At 38.5% G+C, this 20,679-nt stretch overlaps 1 protein-coding gene across 3 annotated transcripts in view; it reads left to right on the top strand.

The window, feature by feature from the left end:
• The first annotated feature begins 1,060 nt into the window (after positions 1–1,060).
• The window catches only part of LOC124877871 (serine/threonine-protein kinase N2-like), a 26,499-nt gene continuing 6,880 nt past the window's right edge, over positions 1,061–20,679 (top strand). The window contains exons 1-18 of one of the 3 annotated variants that reach the window (XM_047381471.1): positions 1,061–1,498; positions 1,592–1,882; positions 5,635–5,792; positions 7,039–7,252; positions 9,014–9,142; positions 11,086–11,192; positions 15,565–15,708; positions 15,804–15,879; positions 15,958–16,150; positions 17,957–18,092; positions 18,787–18,857; positions 18,951–19,008; positions 19,089–19,180; positions 19,385–19,561; positions 19,658–19,720; positions 19,796–19,872; positions 20,066–20,208; positions 20,370–20,477. In XM_047381471.1, the coding sequence (XP_047237427.1) occupies positions 1,744–1,882; positions 5,635–5,792; positions 7,039–7,252; positions 9,014–9,142; positions 11,086–11,192; positions 15,565–15,708; positions 15,804–15,879; positions 15,958–16,150; positions 17,957–18,092; positions 18,787–18,857; positions 18,951–19,008; positions 19,089–19,180; positions 19,385–19,561; positions 19,658–19,720; positions 19,796–19,872; positions 20,066–20,208; positions 20,370–20,477 (2,085 nt within the window). In that variant the 5' untranslated portion in view covers positions 1,061–1,498; positions 1,592–1,743. Of the gene's footprint in view, positions 1,499–1,591; positions 1,883–5,634; positions 5,793–7,038; positions 7,253–9,013; positions 9,143–11,082; positions 11,193–15,564; positions 15,709–15,803; positions 15,880–15,957; positions 16,151–17,956; positions 18,093–18,786; positions 18,858–18,950; positions 19,009–19,088; positions 19,181–19,384; positions 19,562–19,657; positions 19,721–19,795; positions 19,873–20,065; positions 20,209–20,369; positions 20,478–20,679 lie in introns of all 3 variants that reach the window. The other 2 variants (XM_047381470.1, XM_047381469.1) reach the window with 2 other exon arrangements.

The following is a 20,679-nucleotide window of genomic DNA, read 5'->3' as shown; positions in this document are numbered from 1 at the left end:
TCCCTCCCTCCCTACCTACCTACCTACCTCCCTCCCTCCCTCTCTCCCTCCCTACCTACCCCCCTCCCTCCCTCCCTTCCTCCCTCCCTCCCTCCCTACCTCCCTACCTCCCTACCTACCTCCCTCCCTCCCTACCTCCCTACCTACCTACCTACCTACCTACCTACCTACCTACCTACCTACCTCCCTCCCTCTCTCCCTCCCTACCTACCTCCCTCCCTCCCTCCCTCCCTACCTCCCTCCCTCCCTCCCTCCCTACCTACCTACCTACCTACCTACCTCCCTCCCTCCCTCCCTCCCTCCCTCCCTCCCTACCTACCTACCTCCCTCCCTCTCTCTCTCCCTCCCTACCTACCTACCTCCCTCCCTCCCTCCCTCCCTACCTACCTACCTACCTCCCTCCCTCCCTCCCTCCCTCCCTACCTACCTACCTACCTCCCTCCCTCTCTCCCTCCCTACCTACCCCCCTCCCTCCCTCCCTTCCTCCCTCCCTCCCTCCCTACCTCCCTACCTACCTACCTACCTCCCTACCTACCTAGATATAAAGTAATAGGTTTTCTTTACATTGTTCCAATTTCTGTTTTATAATTTATGCACATTTTGCATAACAGTTGCATCACATCAGTTGCTCAATGGTTCTCAATGAAAATCAACTGAAGACTTTTGTTTCATTTATTAGTCTGTGATTTTCCCTTGTTGTGTCCTCTTAATTGTGTCGCCTCAAGACAAGTTGTATGTTAATGGTTGTTAATAAATCATGAGGAGGAGGACCACAACAACCACAAGGCTGTTGTGTGTCCTTGTCAAAAGTCATTTTGGGAATTCACTGTGCTGGCAGTAAATCTAGCTCGCTATCCGGGAGCAAAACTGTGCAACTGCTTCTCCACTTCCACCGCCTGAATGTTATGCACTGCAATCAACATTAAGATCTCTCACCCCCTGTTAGTGTAAGAGCAGATTAAACCAATATCCCAAACACTGCAGGCTGATCTCCGCTTTGTCCCGAAGAGAGCAGCAGCAGCCCTGGGTTTTGCCTTTTGGTTGGTGGTAGAAAGGGAACATGTGGTCATGCAGTGGCCAATGCCGAGCCCAGAGCAGGCAATTGGTGCTGTCAGAACAGAGCCAGCAGCAGCTTTCTGTGCAGAAAGAAATCCCTCTTAAAAAGACAAGACACACACACACAAAGCAAGAGAGGGAGAGAAAGAGAGGGAGGATTTGGTTACGAAGCAGAAGATAAGGATGCGGAGGGAAGTGGATGTTGCAGAGGAGGCTGCAGGGAGGTGAAAACAAACATCTTAACAAGCCTTGTGATCCCAGTCCCAAAATGTAGGCGCTGATTGATCCGAGGGTGTCTGTGAACGCACCGTGACATCCAAGGACTTGTTGTGTTTCAAGGATAGTGAAGGTGGAAGGCTGCAACCTGAGAAGCACACCCTTCACTTCCACTTAGGATGACAAATTAGTGTTTACTAGACGAGGCGTGAAGAATCATCCTGAGGTTAGTGAACTGCACAGTCATCCTGTTTTCACCTGACTCGAGTGTGTTGTTCTCACTTTTCCCGTGTCTGTTCTCATACTTGTTTTTGTCCAGGTTGCAGTCAGATTCCTCACATTCCTCCACATGTTTTTATTTTGCTGAAGGATCTCTGTCTTAAGCGGCTGCTGTCTTTGTAAATGTGCTGACCTGACAGTGTCACAGTGGGGCTTGACACCTCTTGATGTGCTCTCGCTATCCAGGATCAGATGTTGTCCACAGCTCAGCAGATGCTGCAGGACAGCCGCTCAAAGATCGAGCTGATCCGACTGCAGATTATCAAAGTCACCCAGGCCGGTGGCGGTGGTGGAGAAGGAGGAGGAAACCAAAACATCTCTGCTCATGGAGGTCAGTCCAGGGGGAAAAAAATCTCATAACTCCCCAAAGTGGGACCAGAAAATAACTCAGTTTCTGCTTTATTTTAGTGGGAAAACGAACTTTAAAAGACGCAGAAAAACAGATTATGTACATAAGATTCAGCACAGCTGTTTGTTAGTCCAAAGAAGCACAACGCTGGCTCACTGATTTAGGAGAAAGAAAGTCAAAACACACAGTGACTAACAGCCGGCTGACATGTTCTAATTGAAGAGTGACAGCTGGCCTTTTTAAATGTTAGAACTTCAATCAGCTATTCAGCAGGAACGTGTGGTGGTGGTTTGGGGTAAATCAGTCATCGTTATCGATAACTCTGCAGTCACGCTTTGCTTTTCTTCTCTGTGGCAGTGCCACTGATTCTGCCAGAAATATCAACATGACTCCTCAGTTCTGGAAGATTACCACTTTAGATGTATTTACAGCTGAGCAAAAAAGTGCTCATTCCAACAGCAAAATTTAGATTTAAAATCATTTTCATTCCACTGTGAAGTTTATCTCTAATAGGACAAGAGACATGCATCTTTCAAAAGATAACAAAGCAATTTAATTAACCTGTTTTGATAGATACGTAATATTGATATGGCACTTCAGCTGTGAAGAACCACCTTAAAAATACTTCAGGTTCTTATGATTAAAAATGAGTTTTGGATCACAATAAGTGCTGGAATCTGGTACTATTTTAGTCTAAGGGGGCTCATAAAGAGGTAATGATTTCAGTTTTGGTTCATTATAATGAATACTGCAAAAATATTATTTGCTATTATTAGAAAAGTGCTTGTGCACGGATCAAAACCTTAACTAACTGAGACCTACTTCTTGTCAGCTGTCATCAGAATGAAACTGCTCTGACAGGGTTAGCAATAGCAGAAAATATGCAGTTTAAAGAGGAAAAAAGATTCCTGGAATATGAAATTTGAGGCAGGTACACTCAGCAGGCCATTTCCTCAGCTTGTGTTTCTTCTCTCTTGACCCCTGACCTGCTTCCTGCTCATTGTTTCCTCATAGTGGTGCAATCTGTGGGGAAATTGCAGCTTCAGTCGCTGCAGGTGGGTTTAGTGGATTTGTTTATTAGAGGCCTGGTTACATTTGAAAAGGTGAACATGTTGCTTAAGTGGACCAAGGCAGTATATTTTACTCTGCGAGTGTGTTAAATTTTGCAAACAAAACTTGATCCAAACATAAATACATTTGTTCAGACTCTCTCAGTATGCTTATTTGTTTACTGGAACAACTCTGAGTGAAATTAAACATAGTTCATTATATTTTAAAGCTGCTAGCCTGGAATTGTCTTGAAATCAGCAAAACTCACTTTAGATGTAGTTTATCACCTATAGAGCAACATGTAATGGTCTGTTTTACTGTTTAGTTTTATAAATTGTGATTTAGTTGAGACAAATCTGCCGTTCTGAGGACAAGCCCCCATACATCCTGGTGACATCACATGAGGCAACTAATTAGGGTTCTTTTGACCAGATATATGTGTATTTTTCAGTATTTTAAGTGTTTTTCATAGTTGTTCTGTCCGGCTACATCCAAATGTTTGAGCTGTATGTGAAAAGTTGATTTTAGGAACATTTTGTCCAAAAAAAAAAAAACGGATGAAGTAGTTGATGAAGAGGCCAAGGAGGGATTGGAACGGCCCAATTTTATTGTAAAAAATCTCAGTGATCTTTTCAAACCATTTTATAAATCCTGAGGGGCGTAAGTACTGCAGGACTGCTGCGTTACCCTTTACTATGCTGGGCTCTGTCCTATCCATCATGGCTCTGGGCTCATTAAACATGTAAGGATGAACCCTTTGTTGCCCACATACAACTCAAATATGTTTAACTATGTCAAAAGTCACTCACGCCATTGATTCTGGAGCTTCTTGTGATGTCAGTGTTGTGGGAAAAACAGTATTTAACAAAGAAAGAGATCGATGATCACCTGATCAGCTTTATTAATTTAGCCTGCAAGGGAGAACAGTTGTACAGCATCAGACATGTGATCCAGAGCTGTGCCATATCGGTTCTGACGAGCCGAAAGGAAAAAGCATTCCAAGGTAAAACCCCCATGGTGCCTGGGCCCCTGTTGGAGAGGCTGAGGTGAGAACTGTTGTAATTCTTCCCCAGATGTGTTGCCTACTCTGCACCAAGTGTCCTCCTTTATCATGTATTTCATAGACCCAGTATTATCTGCATGACTAAAACTGAGCCGATTGCAGAGCAATTTGCCCTGAGCCCTGACATGAATAATACAACAGGCAGGACCAGCAGGGGGGGTGTGAATACTTTTGTCAGGCCAGACAGAGTATCAGCTCATAAAACAAAGGCACTCTCTAAATTTTCATCAACAACATCAACCCAAATACACACAGTGTAGAATTAGCAAGGTTCTTATCTTCGTTGTGCTTTTTAAAAATATCACATTTGATAAACTTTTCAATGGAAATCCAGACTTCATCTCCTAGCTGTGTTTTAGTTGTCAGTCTACATTTGTCAGTGAAAATAAAATGTTTTAAACTCGTGGTAACTGTTCAGGAAGCTGCACAGGTTTCAGTATTTATTATTCATTTCTTAGTTATTATTATCATGTTGACAGTTATTATTATATTAATAACATCATTCAATTATTAGCCCCTTCTCCACCTCTATACTCTAAAAATTTGCTTTTTAACAGAAACATACAAAAACTAAAAACCCTAAACCAGCAGCAATCAGACTTTGAAAGAATAAAAGAGTTATTATATTTTTCGGGGGTTTATCTTATCTTTAGTCTTTGTTGTTCAAATTTGAAACTATTTGCTATTTAAAACAATCCGTTGGTTTAAGTGTCCATGTAAAAACTGTTGAAAAATAACATTTTCTTAGTTTCGATCCATTAAATTAATTATTTCACATGTTTATTTTAATAAAAAAAAGAATATGTTTAAAAAATCTAATTTATGAGAAATTGGAATACTTTGACAAGTTAAACATACAGAAGTGAGGGAAAACACCTGTGATGTACATGACATGTACATGTAAACTAAATGCTATTTATCAGGGAAAGCAGGTATTCCTTACTTTATCTTGTTTTATTTTATTTTTCCTTTTATAGAAGTTACATTTTCCCTAAAGACAAATACAAAATGTGAAGTCTATGGAAAGCCAGCTCTTCAGAAAAACCTGCCCTGTAATTCCAGATTTGAAGGTCAAAAACAGTTTAATTTAAGCCTTATTACAACATGATTTTGACATAAATTAGATACTTAACTAAAAAACACTCTTAGAAGGATGATAAAAAGAGTTTGGAGTTTCGAACGTCTCTGCGGCAGGAATCGGCTTGATCTGCTTCACTGAAACTACAGATGTTCATGAAATATTCAACAAAAGTGACTTAAGTACTTAGAGTAATGCATCCCTGTCATATTATTCTCCTGGGCTTCTGTACATACATCATATTAGTGAGATAAAATATGATTTATACGTCACTTTAGGGATTAGAATCCAAAAAAACTAAACAGAAAGCTACAAAACTGCTGTTTTCTGCTTTGAAAGACGTAACGTTGGACTGTGTGATGAAAGAATTTCGTTTTCTTTCCTGAATGATGCTTTAGTGTTTTTTTGCTAATGGAAATATTAGAGGAAGCACAAAGATTAGAAGAGCTCTTTTCATAAGCGACTCCCTCAGCTGGCGCCATTCTTGAGCTCTAAAAGGAGCTTTTAGCTGGACCTTTTCTCTGTTTTTCCATTTTCTCTCAGAGATTTCTGCAGTCACCGCCGGTCCTGTGGACGCTCGTTTGGCAGAGCTGCAGCACTACATGCAAAGAGAAACCGATGCACTGGTGCTGCACAAAGATGTGGTGAAGCAGCTGAAAGGGATCTCTGGACCAGAGCTGGACCAGAACACTCTGGCTGAAGTAAGGCTCGGTTTTACAGCCCTGTGAAAAAGTATTTACCCCCATGTGGATTTATTCTGTTTTTGGCTTTTTTCTCACACTTAAATGTTTCAGATCATTAGGTTTTTCAAATGACAGGAACAAAAAGCTATCCAAGCCAATCTGACCCATAGTGAAAAAGTATGTGCACCCTAAACCTAATAACTGGTTTTGCCACCCCTGACAGCAACAATTGCCATCAAACATTTGACATACTTAACGACGAGTCTCTCCCATCACTGTTGAAGAAGTTTGAACCACTCTTCTCTGCAGGATCGTTTTAATTCATCAAGATTGGAGGGGTTTCCAGCATGAACAGTCGTTTTAAGTCATGGCACAACATTTCAGTTGGATTTAGGTCCGGACTTCGACTATACCCCTCCAAAACCTCAATTTTGTTTGTGTGCCATTCAGAGGTGGGCTTGCTGGTGTGATGTGGATCACTGTCCCGCTGCATTAAACCATTGAGGTTGATCTAAAGCGGGGCAGTCTTCTTCAGGATTTTCAGCTGTGCAGAATTCATGGTGTCATCAAATCATCCAGGTCCTGAAGCAGCAAAGCAGCTCCAGACCATCACACTGCCAACACCATGTTATACTGTTGGCTGGATTTTCTTTTTTCTGAAATTCTCTTAGTTTTACACCAGATTTAACAAGACCAACATCTTCTGAAAATGTCCACTTTTGTCTCGTCAGTCCACAAAATATCTTCCCAAAGATCTTGGTGATCATTACGTTGTTTTTTTGGTAAAAACAACTCATAGCATAATTGCCTAAGTGTAATATTCTGGCAAGTTCTGGGTTCTGGGTCCAACTTGTTGATTCTACATGTCTGACAGTAATCATACCCGGGTGTGGCTGGGTGTGAAATTTAGCCCAGCTTTCCAAAAACTGTCGTTATTCAGTGTTAATTATTAAATTTAACAGGGGGGGGGGGGGCATTTATTTCCATGTAGGACCAGGCTGGCTTAGGAATCTTTTTTAAAACTGCTTTTTCTATTTACTTAGATTATTATTGTCTCATATTAAAATATGTTGAATGATCTGAAACATTTAAGTGAGACAAAAAAGAAAAATCATAAAAAATCTGTAAAGGGGTGCTTTTTATTCATCCTTTTTGTATTTTGGTTCACAGAGTCTTGAAAAAGAGAAAGAATGATTAAATGAAGGCTTAGGTTCAGTTTGACAGAAACTGAAGCATAACAACATGAAGCTTTTCCACCTTTCAGGCTCAGTTTCGGGTCCAGGAGTCCTCCCAGAAACTCGAACTTCTTCGATTATCCCTGGAAAAATGCCTGCAGGAAAAGAACCTCGAGGCTCCACGCCTGCCTGCGGGGGGGATTGATCCTCCGGATGAAACGCTGTCATCAAAAGACCCCAAACCCGCGTGTCGGCTCTCCAGCTCGCCGTCCATCTTCTCCATCCGACCCGCGTCTCTCACTGGTATCGGCAGACTGCTTTGTCAAAAATCAGTTGAGAAAATAGCTGCTGAAGGAGTTTATTTTTAAAACATAAAGCATAGTCTTATCCTTATTTTCTTTGTATATCATTGTGGAAATAAAGAAGAAAAAACATTTTAACCATACTAGTTACAGGCAAAACAAATACATTGATAAATTCATTAATCATTTAGTATAAAATCTTACTTGTTTGCATCATTTTTTTCAGCTGATTACCAAAAATTATTTTAGTGAAATCCAGTTTTGACCGATTTAAGTTACATAAAACATAAAGATAAAGTCCAATATTAAACCAGATTTTTACATTTTAAGTTAGCGTACATTTTATTTTCTGCCTCCATATTTTCTGATTCTTTTCCATTTAGTCTTGTTGAAATATGACTTTAATTTTCCTAATTATTGAAAAATTAAACATGATCACAAAGAGCTGCTGCTCCATTTAAACCAAAATAAGTTAGTTTTAATGTTTGATTGAAGATTTCGGATTCATTTAAGTCTAGTCTTACTACATAAGTCTTTTTCTGTATTTCAAAAAAGTACTTTTAACATAAACTATTGTAAATATTCTCCAGTATTGATCCTGATTTTTATTGTTACATTTTAGGTCAACATTTTCTAAAAAAGAGCTGCTTCTTCAGAAAACAACCCTCAATAGGTATATTATTAATTATTATTATTATACAATAACTGTTCATGTTAAGCTAACTGCCATCATTAATATTAATATAGAGTGTGCTCATTCAAAATGGTCACTATTTTCCTTCTGATTTGGACCAAATTACAGATTTATTTTCAAAGCATATCAGAGAGTTAAGAAGTGGAAAACTGTCTCTTAATAAATAAATTTAAATGTTCTTATAATACTGTATTTAATTATTACATGTGATAAAATCTATTCTACATAATATGAATATGTAAATTATGTATGCGATGATGATGGTGATTATTAATATTTAAATATTTGTAGGATTTACAAAAATATTTGATTTATTATCATTATTCAAATTATTTTATATACTATAAGACACTGTTTTCCATAAAGTTGGAATAATTCTGTTTTCAGACATATTCCTGTTTTTACTGTGATATGTTTGGAAGAAATTGATTCAATTTTATTGTTATTATTAATCATATTAACACATATTATTATATACTTTTATATTATTATTAATATTAATAAACATTCTAAATGTTTATATATTTTTATACTATTATTATGATTTTTATAATGACAGAAATCATCGATGTTTTTACATTTTCTCCTGGGTTTTTTGTGTCTAATATTCAGTCTGTTTTGCAGTCATTCAGGCTGTCTGCGTTTGAATGTGATTTACCGTCCACTGACTGCTGGCGGCAGATAATCAGGACGCGTAATCCGTTGGTTTTGGACAGTTCACTTGTAAGCCGGTTTCTCTCTGAGCTTGAGGCTAAAATAAAAGGCTTTTGATGATGTAATGAGGAGCAGCTCTGTCAGAGGCGAATAACGAGAAAAAAGGCGAGGAGAGTGAAAACACTTGAGGTGATTCTGAGCTCCACGGCTGTTAATTCAGCAGTGAAATGAAGAAGATGAAGAGGCTCAGCAGGACTCCTCCAGAGAGGACTGATTAGAGGCTTGAGTCTGAAGAGATTTATTTAAATGAAAGGTCTTTTTCTGGTCGCACTGAGACTCCTTACAGGAGAATGGAAACGTGGATGTGGTTCGGATGGTTTATTTTAAGAAACTGAGATTCTTCTTCTTCTTTAGGCAAACTTGAAGTAAGACTTCTGGGATGTGAGGATTTATTGAAAGCCCAGTCAGACTCGGAGCAGGAAAATCCTTTGGTTCCTTCTGAAAACGGTTCGGCTGTTCCTCATGAGACTGACGGATCAACAAGTGAGTAAATATTTAAAATGTAAGCTTTAAATTTTCCGTTTGTTGCTAGGTTTGTTTTCTGAGCTGCATCTGCTAACAATGAAGCTTTTTTAAAAATGCCTCTCCTAAACATGGAAATTATGTGACGTGAACTGAATGAAACTATAAAAAAATACTTATATTGCAATAAATGGCAGAGGACTGTAGGAAAATAACTTGTTGCTAATGTAATTACGCTGTAGTATAAACTATTAACAGTTAAACAAAAATCAAACCAGAAAAACAAACAGGAACAATTGGTAAAATAGTAAAAAAATGTTCTTTTCAAAAATTTGTTACAAATGACCGAGGAGATAAAAAAACAAAAGGCATTCAGCTTCCACTAAGTTGCTGAAAATGTTACAGCTTCCTCTTTACAGTGCATCTAAAGTACTCCACACCAAAGCAGTACAAGCTAGCTGGTAATGATTAAATACATGAGCTTGAAGGCAGCAGTGCCAAAAGTACAGAAAACCAAAGGGGTCACAATTTGTGTGCTTTCCAATGTCTGGTCACAGTTAAATACACCATAATGCATTCAGTTAGCATCAGTGTTGTGCCAGTGTGGTGAATGTTTAATATTTTATTTATTTATTTTATATTTTCACCCTGGAATAAATTATTTCCCTCTATATGGCTGTTTATTTTAAATGAGCTTTCGTTAAAACCTGAGTCTATCGTTTGTAAATTCTGTGTCTTTGTTCATTTCTTGTTTGCTGCTACTGGATCATAAACCAATAAAACAACAGAGAGACAACAAAGACAATAATTTGTCTTTTTTAATTTTGTTAAATTTTTATAACAAGTTTTCGGCTTAATCAAACTTTATATTTGACATATGTCCTGTAGGGGCAGTTGTAGGTCACATTGGATGAAATGTTTTCAATTAAAAAGAAATGACCAGGAGACGATTTGTTACACAACCTGCTGCCTTAGAGCTTATTCACTAACAATGGCCTGTTTTTCCTAGTCTACGTCTTTGTTTTTAGGTTATTTATTACTATTATTATTATTATTATTTTGTTGTTGCACATTAACACTACTAAATCATGCACCCAGATTCTAGCTGCTGTATGTACCCTTACATCCTTTTAATACCCCTTGCATAATTGAATCTTAGCAACAACAACAACAGACATATGAATAATATGGTGTTAATATGGACTGTTATTTTATACAAATTGCTTTTCTATATAAGGTTTAAAAATAAGTTATCAAATCAATTTTTTATTGGATACTTTTTTTTAACTGTGGATATAAGTAGTGTTGGTGAATCATTGTCATATTTGTAGGTCATAATTAAAATATTAAGCAGCAAATGTTGAATTAAGTTTCTATATTAGTTAAATACACAAACCCATCATAATGACGATGATGACATAAACCTGCAGCAGGCGTTAGATGAGTTTGAAAACTTCTAATGTTGTAAATAAAAGTTTGGTAATAATATTTTTCTCTCTGGAAGCTCATTTACTGGTAGATTTCAGATGTTTCAGTTACATCACTTAAACCCTTAATCATTGAAATTTACAAGTGTCTAAAGTGATAACTGACATCGATTGTGCAGGAGGAAATGTTTCTGTTAAGGTTATTCTGTTAGGATTCGTGTCTGTGCTGTATTTCATCAGGTTATACCCGGAGCGAAGGATGCTGGGAGCTCATCTCTGACCTGAACAAATGAAATAAATCATTAACACACATGATGTCATTAAAAGCGCTGAAAGTCAGCCAGGCTCTTGTTTACGCCTGAGTTCTGCTGTGCAGCTCAGAGACAAACTGCTTCAATTAAAACTAAACAACGTGTGAGTCTGGGTCTCCACTGTGGTGGTCCACATTGTGATCGTTGCCATTATGTTTGCAGTTTGTCTGTTATTACGAACATAGAGCTGTGCTGCTGTAATCCGTTGCTGTCTGTCTCACAGCAGAGGTCAGCGCAGTGCTTCGGCTGGACGGCAGGGTGGTCAGCCGGACACGCTGGGCAGCAGTCCGCAGGCTGAGCTGGGATCAGGCCTTCTACATCCAGCTGGAGCGGGTGAGTGCCAGAGAAGGAGCCCTGAAGCTTTGTCATCCTGTGCAGATCTGAGCAAATGTAGAATAGAATAGAATAGAATAGAATAGAATAGAATAGAATAGAATAGAATAGAATAGAATAGAATAGAATAGACATATCCTTTTTTGTTCCTCAGTTGGGAAATTCAAGTGTACCAGTACCAAAGATTCATGCAAAGGTAAAAATATAAAAGCAAAGAATAAGAATAAGAGATGGTACAATAATGGCAAATATATAACAATAGAAAAAATACTGTGGAGATATTAAAAATGGCAAACTCAGACTAAAAGAAATGTGCAACTCATTTAGGTGAAGAGCTGTTTTCTTGTTTCCATTTCCTGACTTTTGAAGATCAACACACATCTTGCTAACTTAAACAACATGTTTGTTTGTCTTTCCCAGTATGAGGAGAGGCTAAGAGAAATATTTATAACCCAGAGAAACAGGAAGTCATGTAATACTGTTACCAGGGAGGCTAAAAAATATGGAGAGAACAGAATAATGAATAATTAAACACAAGGAATCAAAATGTTTAGACAAAAAGAAAACTTAAGTGACAGAAATAACTAAAAGAACATAAAATAAAATCATATATTTATTTTTATCATTTTAAATAGCTTAAATCCCATCTAAAACGTAACATTTTTTCTTTCTTTGATACAAACTCATCAGTGGCATCATTCCTTTAAATCTGATCACCTTTAGTTCATTTAATGCTGATAATAAACAGAAGAACAAACTACAAAGTTGATCTAGCTGTAGGTTTTGCCCTCCTGGTCATATGATTAGACTGCGATACCTTTTTATGTCAGCAGGCAGCAGAGTTTCACCACTTCTAGGGATTAAAAACTTTTTTAAACTAAACTTGTTAGTATCATTCTCAATCAATTTTTAGCCAACCGCAACATGTTTATTTATTTTAAAATTATAAAAATATAAGGTTATTAATTTTCAATCTCATGAGCATAACATTGCTAGCTATAAAGGCTTTGTTTCATCAGACATTACCACAATGAAACAAAGAAATACATGAAATGGCCAGACTAGTGGGGTCTAGGACTACCTAAGCTAGCTATAAAGTTTAATGTTTTATCCAAAAATAACTTTTTAAGCTCAGGCTTAAATGCCTAACACACAAACGCTGTGATAATCCAGCACTGAAGTATTAAATGCATAGAATAATTTTTTTGCATTACTCTGGAGCCGTTTATTCTTAATTTTGGCAATTTTGCACAGCAAACCTGTTTAATAGGGGATTTAAAGGTCATGTCCTGGTTAAAGATAGCAGCAAGGACCTTCACATTCATAATGGAGGCCAACGTCTTCCTGTCCAGAGCGAGTGAATATGTTAAGTTTGGTCAACAGAATTAAAATTATGACTTGTCCATACTGTTATTACAGCGCCATATTTTGTCTTTAACACATGCTAGTAGTCACTGATGGTAACTGATGGGATTCACCTGAGATTCACGTTAGAATTTTATTCTATTCTTATCTAAATATTTGATTGAAAGTTTTTTTAAATATTACTAGTCCAAGTGTCGAACCATGCGGTACTCCATAACTAACTCTGGCACACGAGTAACACCATTAACATAAACAAACCAGAATCCGTCAGACACATTTGGTCTAAACCAGCTTCATTTTTTCCCCTTAATTCCTACAGCATGTTCGGACCTCTGTAAGAGAACAGCTCAGAGTTCTAACAGATCAAATATGGATCCGAGTCCATTATCTGAGTCCATTAAAATGTCATTAGTAACTTTCACCTGAGCTGTTTCAGTGCTACGATGAGCTCTGAAATCAAACTCTTCAGAGTATTACAGGATAAATGTTCAACTATTCATCTGTTTTGAACGATGGGTGATCAGACATAGTTTTAGACATAGCAGTCTTAAAAGCCTGTAATACATATCCATCCATTAAGTGCAGATTGATCAAAAATGAGATGTTACTCAGAGGAAAAACAGAGAAAGAGATGGTTTAATGAGGCTATTCTTGTTATCTCAGCTTTTATAAGGCAGCCATTAGATCTGACAGCAGCTCGAATGGCTTTAAGATAACTAACAGGTGCATTTCTACAGCCTAACAGAGATAGAGGTAAAGATCTTGCCAAATGGAAAGCTCTCAGGGTTTGTTTTATGCTTGCTTCATCTACACTCTTATGCAGCACACTATAATCAGGATATTATGGGGTTTTAATAAATGATTCACGCAGTTATTTGACCTGTAGAGGTCTTTATTAAGTGGTTAAATTTTGAAATATTAACAGAAGAAGATTATGCAGTCACTCTTGTTACAAACTACATACAAATAAGTCTGCCTCTTTTTGATCTATTACAGTTTTTCTTCACTATCAGGTAAAAATAGTCATATCTAGGACATGCTTTGAAAAATGTTACCTAGTTGGTTGTTTGTTGGCACCTTTTAGATGACAAATGTGAAACATGCCATCATTGATTTAGACTCTGTCAGATTCATGTCTTGTTTTCTGGCATAAAATATAAAAGAAATACCCTGAAAAGCTCTACCAAATATTTCTCAGCCCTGTTGCAGCGCTCAGTGTTTATGAGTCATTTCTCATGCTCGTTCAATCGCACGCCACCCACACCCAGACAGGCCTGTGTGTGTTTAATTTAATCATTCTGTTTCAGATTGAACCAACATGTAATTACAAGAACAGGACATTAGAATGTATTTCAGGTCCCTGAAGGCAACATAATCAATGATGATATGTCAAAACTTTGTGTTTGTGCTGCTGATACAAATCGTTGCAGCATCTTTTGGTGCTGACACACATGTTCAGCATCCACAGAGCTTCATAGACTATGAGGACTTGATTCAGTGATGCCATTATTCAGGCTGACCTTCCCTACACCCAGGACCTATACAACTCTAGGGTCAGCTAACATCTCTGCAGACCCCACACATCCTGGACACAAACTGTTTAGACCTTTACCTTCAGGTTGGAGCTACAGAGCGCTGTTTGATAAAACGAGCCGCTACAGAGACAGTTTCTCCCCGAGTCCCAGCGTGCTCAGCTACTCTGCTGGGAATCTAGACTATGCAGATTTACTTTTTTATTTCTCACCAAAATTTGATGTTTATATTTCTAATGTCTGTATATTCAAAGCAAAGTGGAACCAAAGTCAAATTCCTTGTTTGTATGCCAGCTTGACCAGTAAAGATGATTCGGATTCTGATATGAAGAGAAGATTCAAAGAGGAAGCTTTGTCCGAACTAATTTAAAGCAAAAATAAATCCTCTTACTTGGACCTGTCCTGTTTGTGTTTAGAATTATATGTAAATAAAACAAACCCGTGAAGCCTCTCTGTACCTGCAGAGGAAGCTGCTTTTGTCCAGGTTCTTGTCTTTTGATTTTTATTTATAGATTAGAACCAAAGTTCAGGGTTGGATGGGCCAGAAAACTGAGAACTTTAGCTTTCAGCTCAAGTCGTTCTTCCCCACAACAGATCAGAGCAAAGCCCTCATTACGACAAACAATCCTAGAATCTCCAGCAACCTCCTTCATCTGGTGGAGCTCAAACTATAGTTGCTGCTCCTCCACATAGAAAGGAGTTGGTTGTAGCGGTTCGGGCATTTGATCAGGATGTGTTCTGACAGCCTTCCTTTGGAGGTTTTCCAAGCACATCCTTCTGGGATTAAACTCCAAAGAGGACACAGACTCAGTGGAGGGAAAATATCTCCTTTCTGACCGGGGATTGCCTTCAAATCCCCCAGAAGTAGCTGAAAGGTGTCACCCACAAACCTTAAATCCCACAAAATGAGGTGCTACTTGCATTTACTTGTAATTTCTGGAGTATTTTGCAGAACTGTTAAGGCTGAATTGTATCAAAACTCAGAAATAAAAAGAAAATGATCTCTGCACGGATCGATAAGAGTTTTTCAAAGATGTCTTCCACATGTGTGGACACTTTGCTTAACCCACGCTAAATTTAAACGGAAATGACAGAATACCTGCATACCTCTCCCCTGCAGGCCTTCGCATCCTGGAAAAGCTGTGTGAGGTGTCATATATTTGCATGTAGCTACTGTACAGCTTTCCTCTACCAGACTGTGGTTTATGATTGTTGTAGTTATATTTGAAGCCAGCAGGTGTCAGTCTTATTCCTGCAGTTTTCAATTAATTATCTCTGCAGAATAAGCCCATCTAGTGTTCTGCAAAGGTGCCTAAAGGTTGTTTTTCCCTTACAAGATAAGTTTGAAAATATATTTTTTGTAGTTGTATAAAAATGTTGTATCCTAAACATTGTTGCAGATAAACATGTCCTCCTGATCAATCCCTCAGTTTTTTCAGGTAACGTCTGTGCATCTGTTGAAAATCTGCTAACAGTCTCGAGAGCTGGAGGTTTGCGTGTTCTGGCGGCACCGGAGGGCGATGTGTGCAGTCAAGCTCCTGCGACTGGAGGAGGTGATGGAAAACCCAAATCACAACCAGGGGTTCAACCTGGAACCGCAGGGCCTCCTGCACATCCAGGTACAAGATCTCAGCAGAGGAAGAATCTGATGACATATCCTTACTGGTGAGGAGAATGAATATTAAAGAAATGTTAGTAATCTGTTTCCTTTCAGTTTCAGTTCATCGACACCGTGGTGGAGCGGCAGCCAAAACTGAGACGTCAGCGCTGCATTTTCACTAAAGAGAGAGGTAGACACAAACATCTCTGCAGCACTGACAGATTTGCTTTTACTTCTGTTTCTGCATCATTAATGGTTTTTCCCCCAGGAAAGAATTTCCTCCGAGCTGCTCAGATGAACATGAACTTTGCCACATGGGGTCATCTGATGATGAGCATCCTCCCTCACTACAGCTCCTTCACCACCTTCAGCTCACATCTCTCCACGACGTCCGACCTGATCGGAAACAGCACCCCCCATCCGACGGAAAAGAAGCCAGAGCTGACATCTTCACTGCCAAGGTAAGAAACTACAGCGCTGTAAAACATCCATCTGTCAAATTTTATTTATCTTCCAAACTGACAGATTTTCATGTCATATTCTAAAGTGATCTCTATCAATAGTTCATCAAAACTGCTGAAGGTTTTTGAAAGTTTTTCTTTCAACTTTGCTTGTGTTTCATCTTTAGCAATTTGCTCCTGTTTGTTAAGGTTATAGATTTTATGTTACCAATGAATGAATTTTCCAGATATGAGATCCTAACGTTGGTACCTCGCATTCTTCCTGTCCACCAAAGTGCTTCTGAGAAACACATGAAAAAACTTTTAACGTGCTGTGAATAATTTCCTCATTTACAGATTTTATTCTTTTTGCTTTTGTAGCACATTTAAGTATTTTAGATAATTAAAAAATTAAAACCGGACAGAAATAATCTTAATCAATACAAAACGTCTTCAAACGATGATTTTATTTTAAGGGAAAAAATGTTCCCCCTCTTGTAAATGATAAATGAACTGTGATTAGCCATGTTTTTTGGTTCAATTTCAATAGTCACACCCAGGCCTAATTACTGCCAGACCTTAAACAGAACCAAATCAAAGGATCTCAATAAGCATCACAATCACATTCAGATTGATAGAAATCCAAAAACATGTTCTGAAGGTTTTGCCTTTTTCAGTTTATTTCCCTGTGTTCATTATTTCTAGAAATGTGTTGCCTCATTAGTTCATTCCTTTGAGTTTAGTTTCTTAGCTTATACTTGTGTTCTGTTTCACATCTGGGTTTTATTTCTCTTAGATCACTGTTAGTCTTTCCCCCTTGGTTTGTAGTTTTCTTATTTCTCAGTTCAGCTCCATTCATCTTATTAGTCTCCCTCCCTCAGCTTCCCTGCTCTTATTCTGCCACAGCTGCTCCACATTTCCTCTGATTAGCTCTTCTAGTTCAATTGTCATTTTCCACTCCTGCCTCAGTATATAATCTCACTGGTTGTCACAACTTGCTGGATTCTTTTGTTATCATGCCCGTTACCTTGTCCATTGTCTGTCCTCATTTACTCATGTAATCCATGTCTGATATTAAAATATGTTAGATGATCTACACAGCCAGTAAGAAGTTTACATCCACTCATTCTAAGCATTTTAAACATAGTCTACAAGTCTTTAATCTGACTGAATTTGTGGTCACCTTCATGTTGGCGTGCTCATTTCCTCTGAAACCAGTTTTAATCTTTGTTTGGACTCAGTGTTCTGTTAGAACATGCAGTTGTCGCCAGGTTTCAACCATCTGGGCTTCACTGTCACCCTTAGAGGAGAGCACACTAGTCAGGAGGTTCGAGAATAACCCAGAAACCAACAAGGCTCAGGACGGTAATGAACTGGAAGGTACTGGAACGTCTCTGTCCACAATAAAGCCAGTTTTATTGTCATTATAGCGGGAGTCAAACAAGAAAGAAGCCCCTCCTCCAAAATCCACAGCTTCAAGCATAAATGTGGTATCATGGTGTGGGGCTGTTTTTCTGCCAGTAGTACTGGTGCATTGCACGAAGTCGGTGGAATAAAGCTGAGGACTGCCTCCAAATTCTTGAACTTTACCTCTAATCAGCAGCTGGAAGGTTAAAAGTTGGACACAGTTCTGTGTTTTTAACAGCTGTGATGAGTGAATGCAAACCTCTGACTGGAGCTGTATGTCAGGGAACTACTTTTATAGGGGTGTAAATACTTCTACCTCATTCATAAAGGGTATATGATGTGATCTTTTAATAAGAATAATTATATTTTGCACTGATACTGTAAATCTTACTGAAGTTGTTGCTTTATGTGTTTATTCAGCGAAACTCCGTTAATCAGATTGAGTGTCTGTGAGGACCAGCCGCCTCCCATCAGCCTCGAGCAGCAAGAAAGCTCTCCCAACGTCATCACCACAGAAGACAAAACATCTTCAGTGCCTGCACTGCAAGAAAAACGGGTAGATAAATATTCATAAATCTGCTTTAAACACCAATGAATACCTTATTTAATTCTCTTAACTCTAAGTCTGTAACTTTCTAATTTTATTTTTATTTATGTAAGAGAAAATGACTTTGAATTTTGTCATTCAACATAAACTGTTTATTCCTGTCATCCAATTCAAGCTTTTCCAATACAAAAAGTTATTTTTAAAAGCATTTTTGTATGAGACCATCTTCTCTTGTATAAGAACCATCAGCACCGGTGCCCCCCAGGGCTCTGTTCTCCTCCCACTCCTTTTCTTCCTCTACACAAATGACCGCAACCCAGCAGACCCGTCTGTGAAACCCCTGAAGTTCATACCACTGTTATTGGTCTGATTAACTGGTGTGGTCAGGAGCTGCTGGTCATCTTCTATATGGCCATAATTCAGTCTACCCTGTCTTCGTCCATCTCTGTGTTTTTTGGCTCATCGTCTACAGAGAAGATCAGTATATCTTCCCACAAATTTTGTATTTTTATGTAATTTAAATTCAAAAAGAAAATTTGATATGAAATTATTTTTTAGGTTCTGGTGCAAAGAAATATGAATTAAAAGATTCAACATAAAAATAAATAGATTGGCAACTGAAATTCTCATAATTTAACAAGTCAGCTGTGATGAAAAAGCTAAAGAAAATAAATCCAAATTCGTTTTTTGTTCTTTTTTGCAGATATCCGTACACCATCCATCCAGTCTAAACACTGCAGAAGAATGTGAGGATCAGCCTGTATCTGCCCTGAAGTAAATACAGTCACATGTAGATGTTATCTTCTAAAGTGTAAAACGCTTGAATGAGACATGACCTTTTCTGTTTGCATGGCCGTTTCTCTAAAGGATGAAGGTTGAAGATTTTAAATATACGTCAGTTCTGGGACGTGGACACTTTGGAAAGGTGACAGATAAAATCTTTTTCCTCTGAGTTCAATAAAACTTCCTGTCTTGATGTTTCTCGTTCGTTTTTTGTGTGAACAGGTGCTACTGGCTGAGTTCAAGAAGACAGGAAGACTGTTTGCCATTAAAGCCTTGAAGAAAAGAGACATTGTGACTCGTGATGAAATGGACAGGCGAGTGAAGCTTCAAAAGATCTGTTTGTATAAAAACTTTTGGCTTTTACCAAATAATAGATATGGAGGTATGTCGCCATGAGATATGTGAGGCCACAGGCTATGAGGGGCTCCATAATCGGAATCAGCATTTTACTGCAGAAATTTAGCTCAGATGTTTGTGTTTCGGGTTGCCTGAACCTTTCTTGCTTTGGTTTTCTGCAGCCTTATGAGCGAGAAGAGGATCTTTGAGATGATCAACGCCTCCAGACACCCATTCTTGGTCCACCTTCACGGCTGCTTCCAGACCTCTGACCATGTGTGTTTTGTCATGGAGTATTTACCAGGCGGCGACCTGATGATCCACATCCACAGTGATGTCTTCTCAGAAGCACAGACCAGGTTTGCACAAGGTCTGCTTGTCTTTAGTGTGATTGGACACTTGAACTTAATATTTTTGCAACTCTTTACTTGTTTGTCTATGTTTCTGCTGCACAGGTTCTATTCAGCATGTGTCCTGCTGGGTTTAGAGTTCCTGCATCTGAATAAAATCATCTACCGGTAGGTCACACTGCCCACAGTGATTTTACATCATCTAGTAAAACATTGTGTTATTGTACATGCTTTTTGATGCAGAGATCTGAAGCTGGATAACATACTGATGGATGCTGAGGGATTTGTGAAAATAACAGACTTTGGACTTTGTAAAGAAGGTAAAATTATTATACATTAAGTAAATAGATTTTTGGTGCATTGCTTGAAGGAATTCTAGATTCTAGGTTATTGTTCTCCTTATTTTCATTTGATAATGTATCATTGGTTTAATTTGCTCAAATCTCTTAGTAAGTTAATAAGGACTTTTTCTTCTCAGCACTGGTAAGAGATCTAAATTATATTTCTGGACAGGGATGGGTCATGGAGATCAGACCTCGACCTTCTGTGGAACTCCAGAGTTTCTCGCCCCCGAGGTCCTGACTGATGACACCTACACCCGAGCCGTGGACTGGTGGGGGATGGGGGTCCTCATCTATGAGATGCTTGTTGGAGAGGTTGGTGGAACATGTTTAGTACTCCACAACAAAACCACAAAAAAGTGTTTTCATGTTGCATTTCTGACCTCTTTGGTCAGTAAGTAAGAAAAGATACATTTTAATAATTTGATCATTTGTAACATCAAGGCTGACTTAGCATTGCTCTGCCTTCCTGCTAGTCTCCCTTTCCTGGTGAAGATGAAGAGGAGGTGTTTGACAGCATCGTAAATGATGACGTGCAGTACCCAACATCTCTTCCCACTGATGCCATCTCCATCATGCAGAAGGTAATGGGATAAATCATCTTGGTCAGAAACATAAATAAATAAAAAAAGCTGATGGTCCTTATGAACAGGAGCAGAGTTCATTTTTTGGTGTGGGAGAACCTTGACGAGAGACATGAGACAAAAAAATAAGAGAGAGGGGTCACGTTCCCTCATCTGGAACGTGACCCCGTAAAAATTGATGTCCATTAACACCAAAAACATC

The sequence above is a fragment of the Girardinichthys multiradiatus genome, chromosome 12, assembly GCF_021462225.1.
Source record: "Girardinichthys multiradiatus isolate DD_20200921_A chromosome 12, DD_fGirMul_XY1, whole genome shotgun sequence".
In the NCBI taxonomy this organism is placed as follows: Eukaryota; Metazoa; Chordata; class Actinopteri; order Cyprinodontiformes; family Goodeidae; genus Girardinichthys; species Girardinichthys multiradiatus.
Note: the sequence above shows the minus strand (reverse complement) of the source record. Positions and strands in the feature narration are given on the sequence as shown.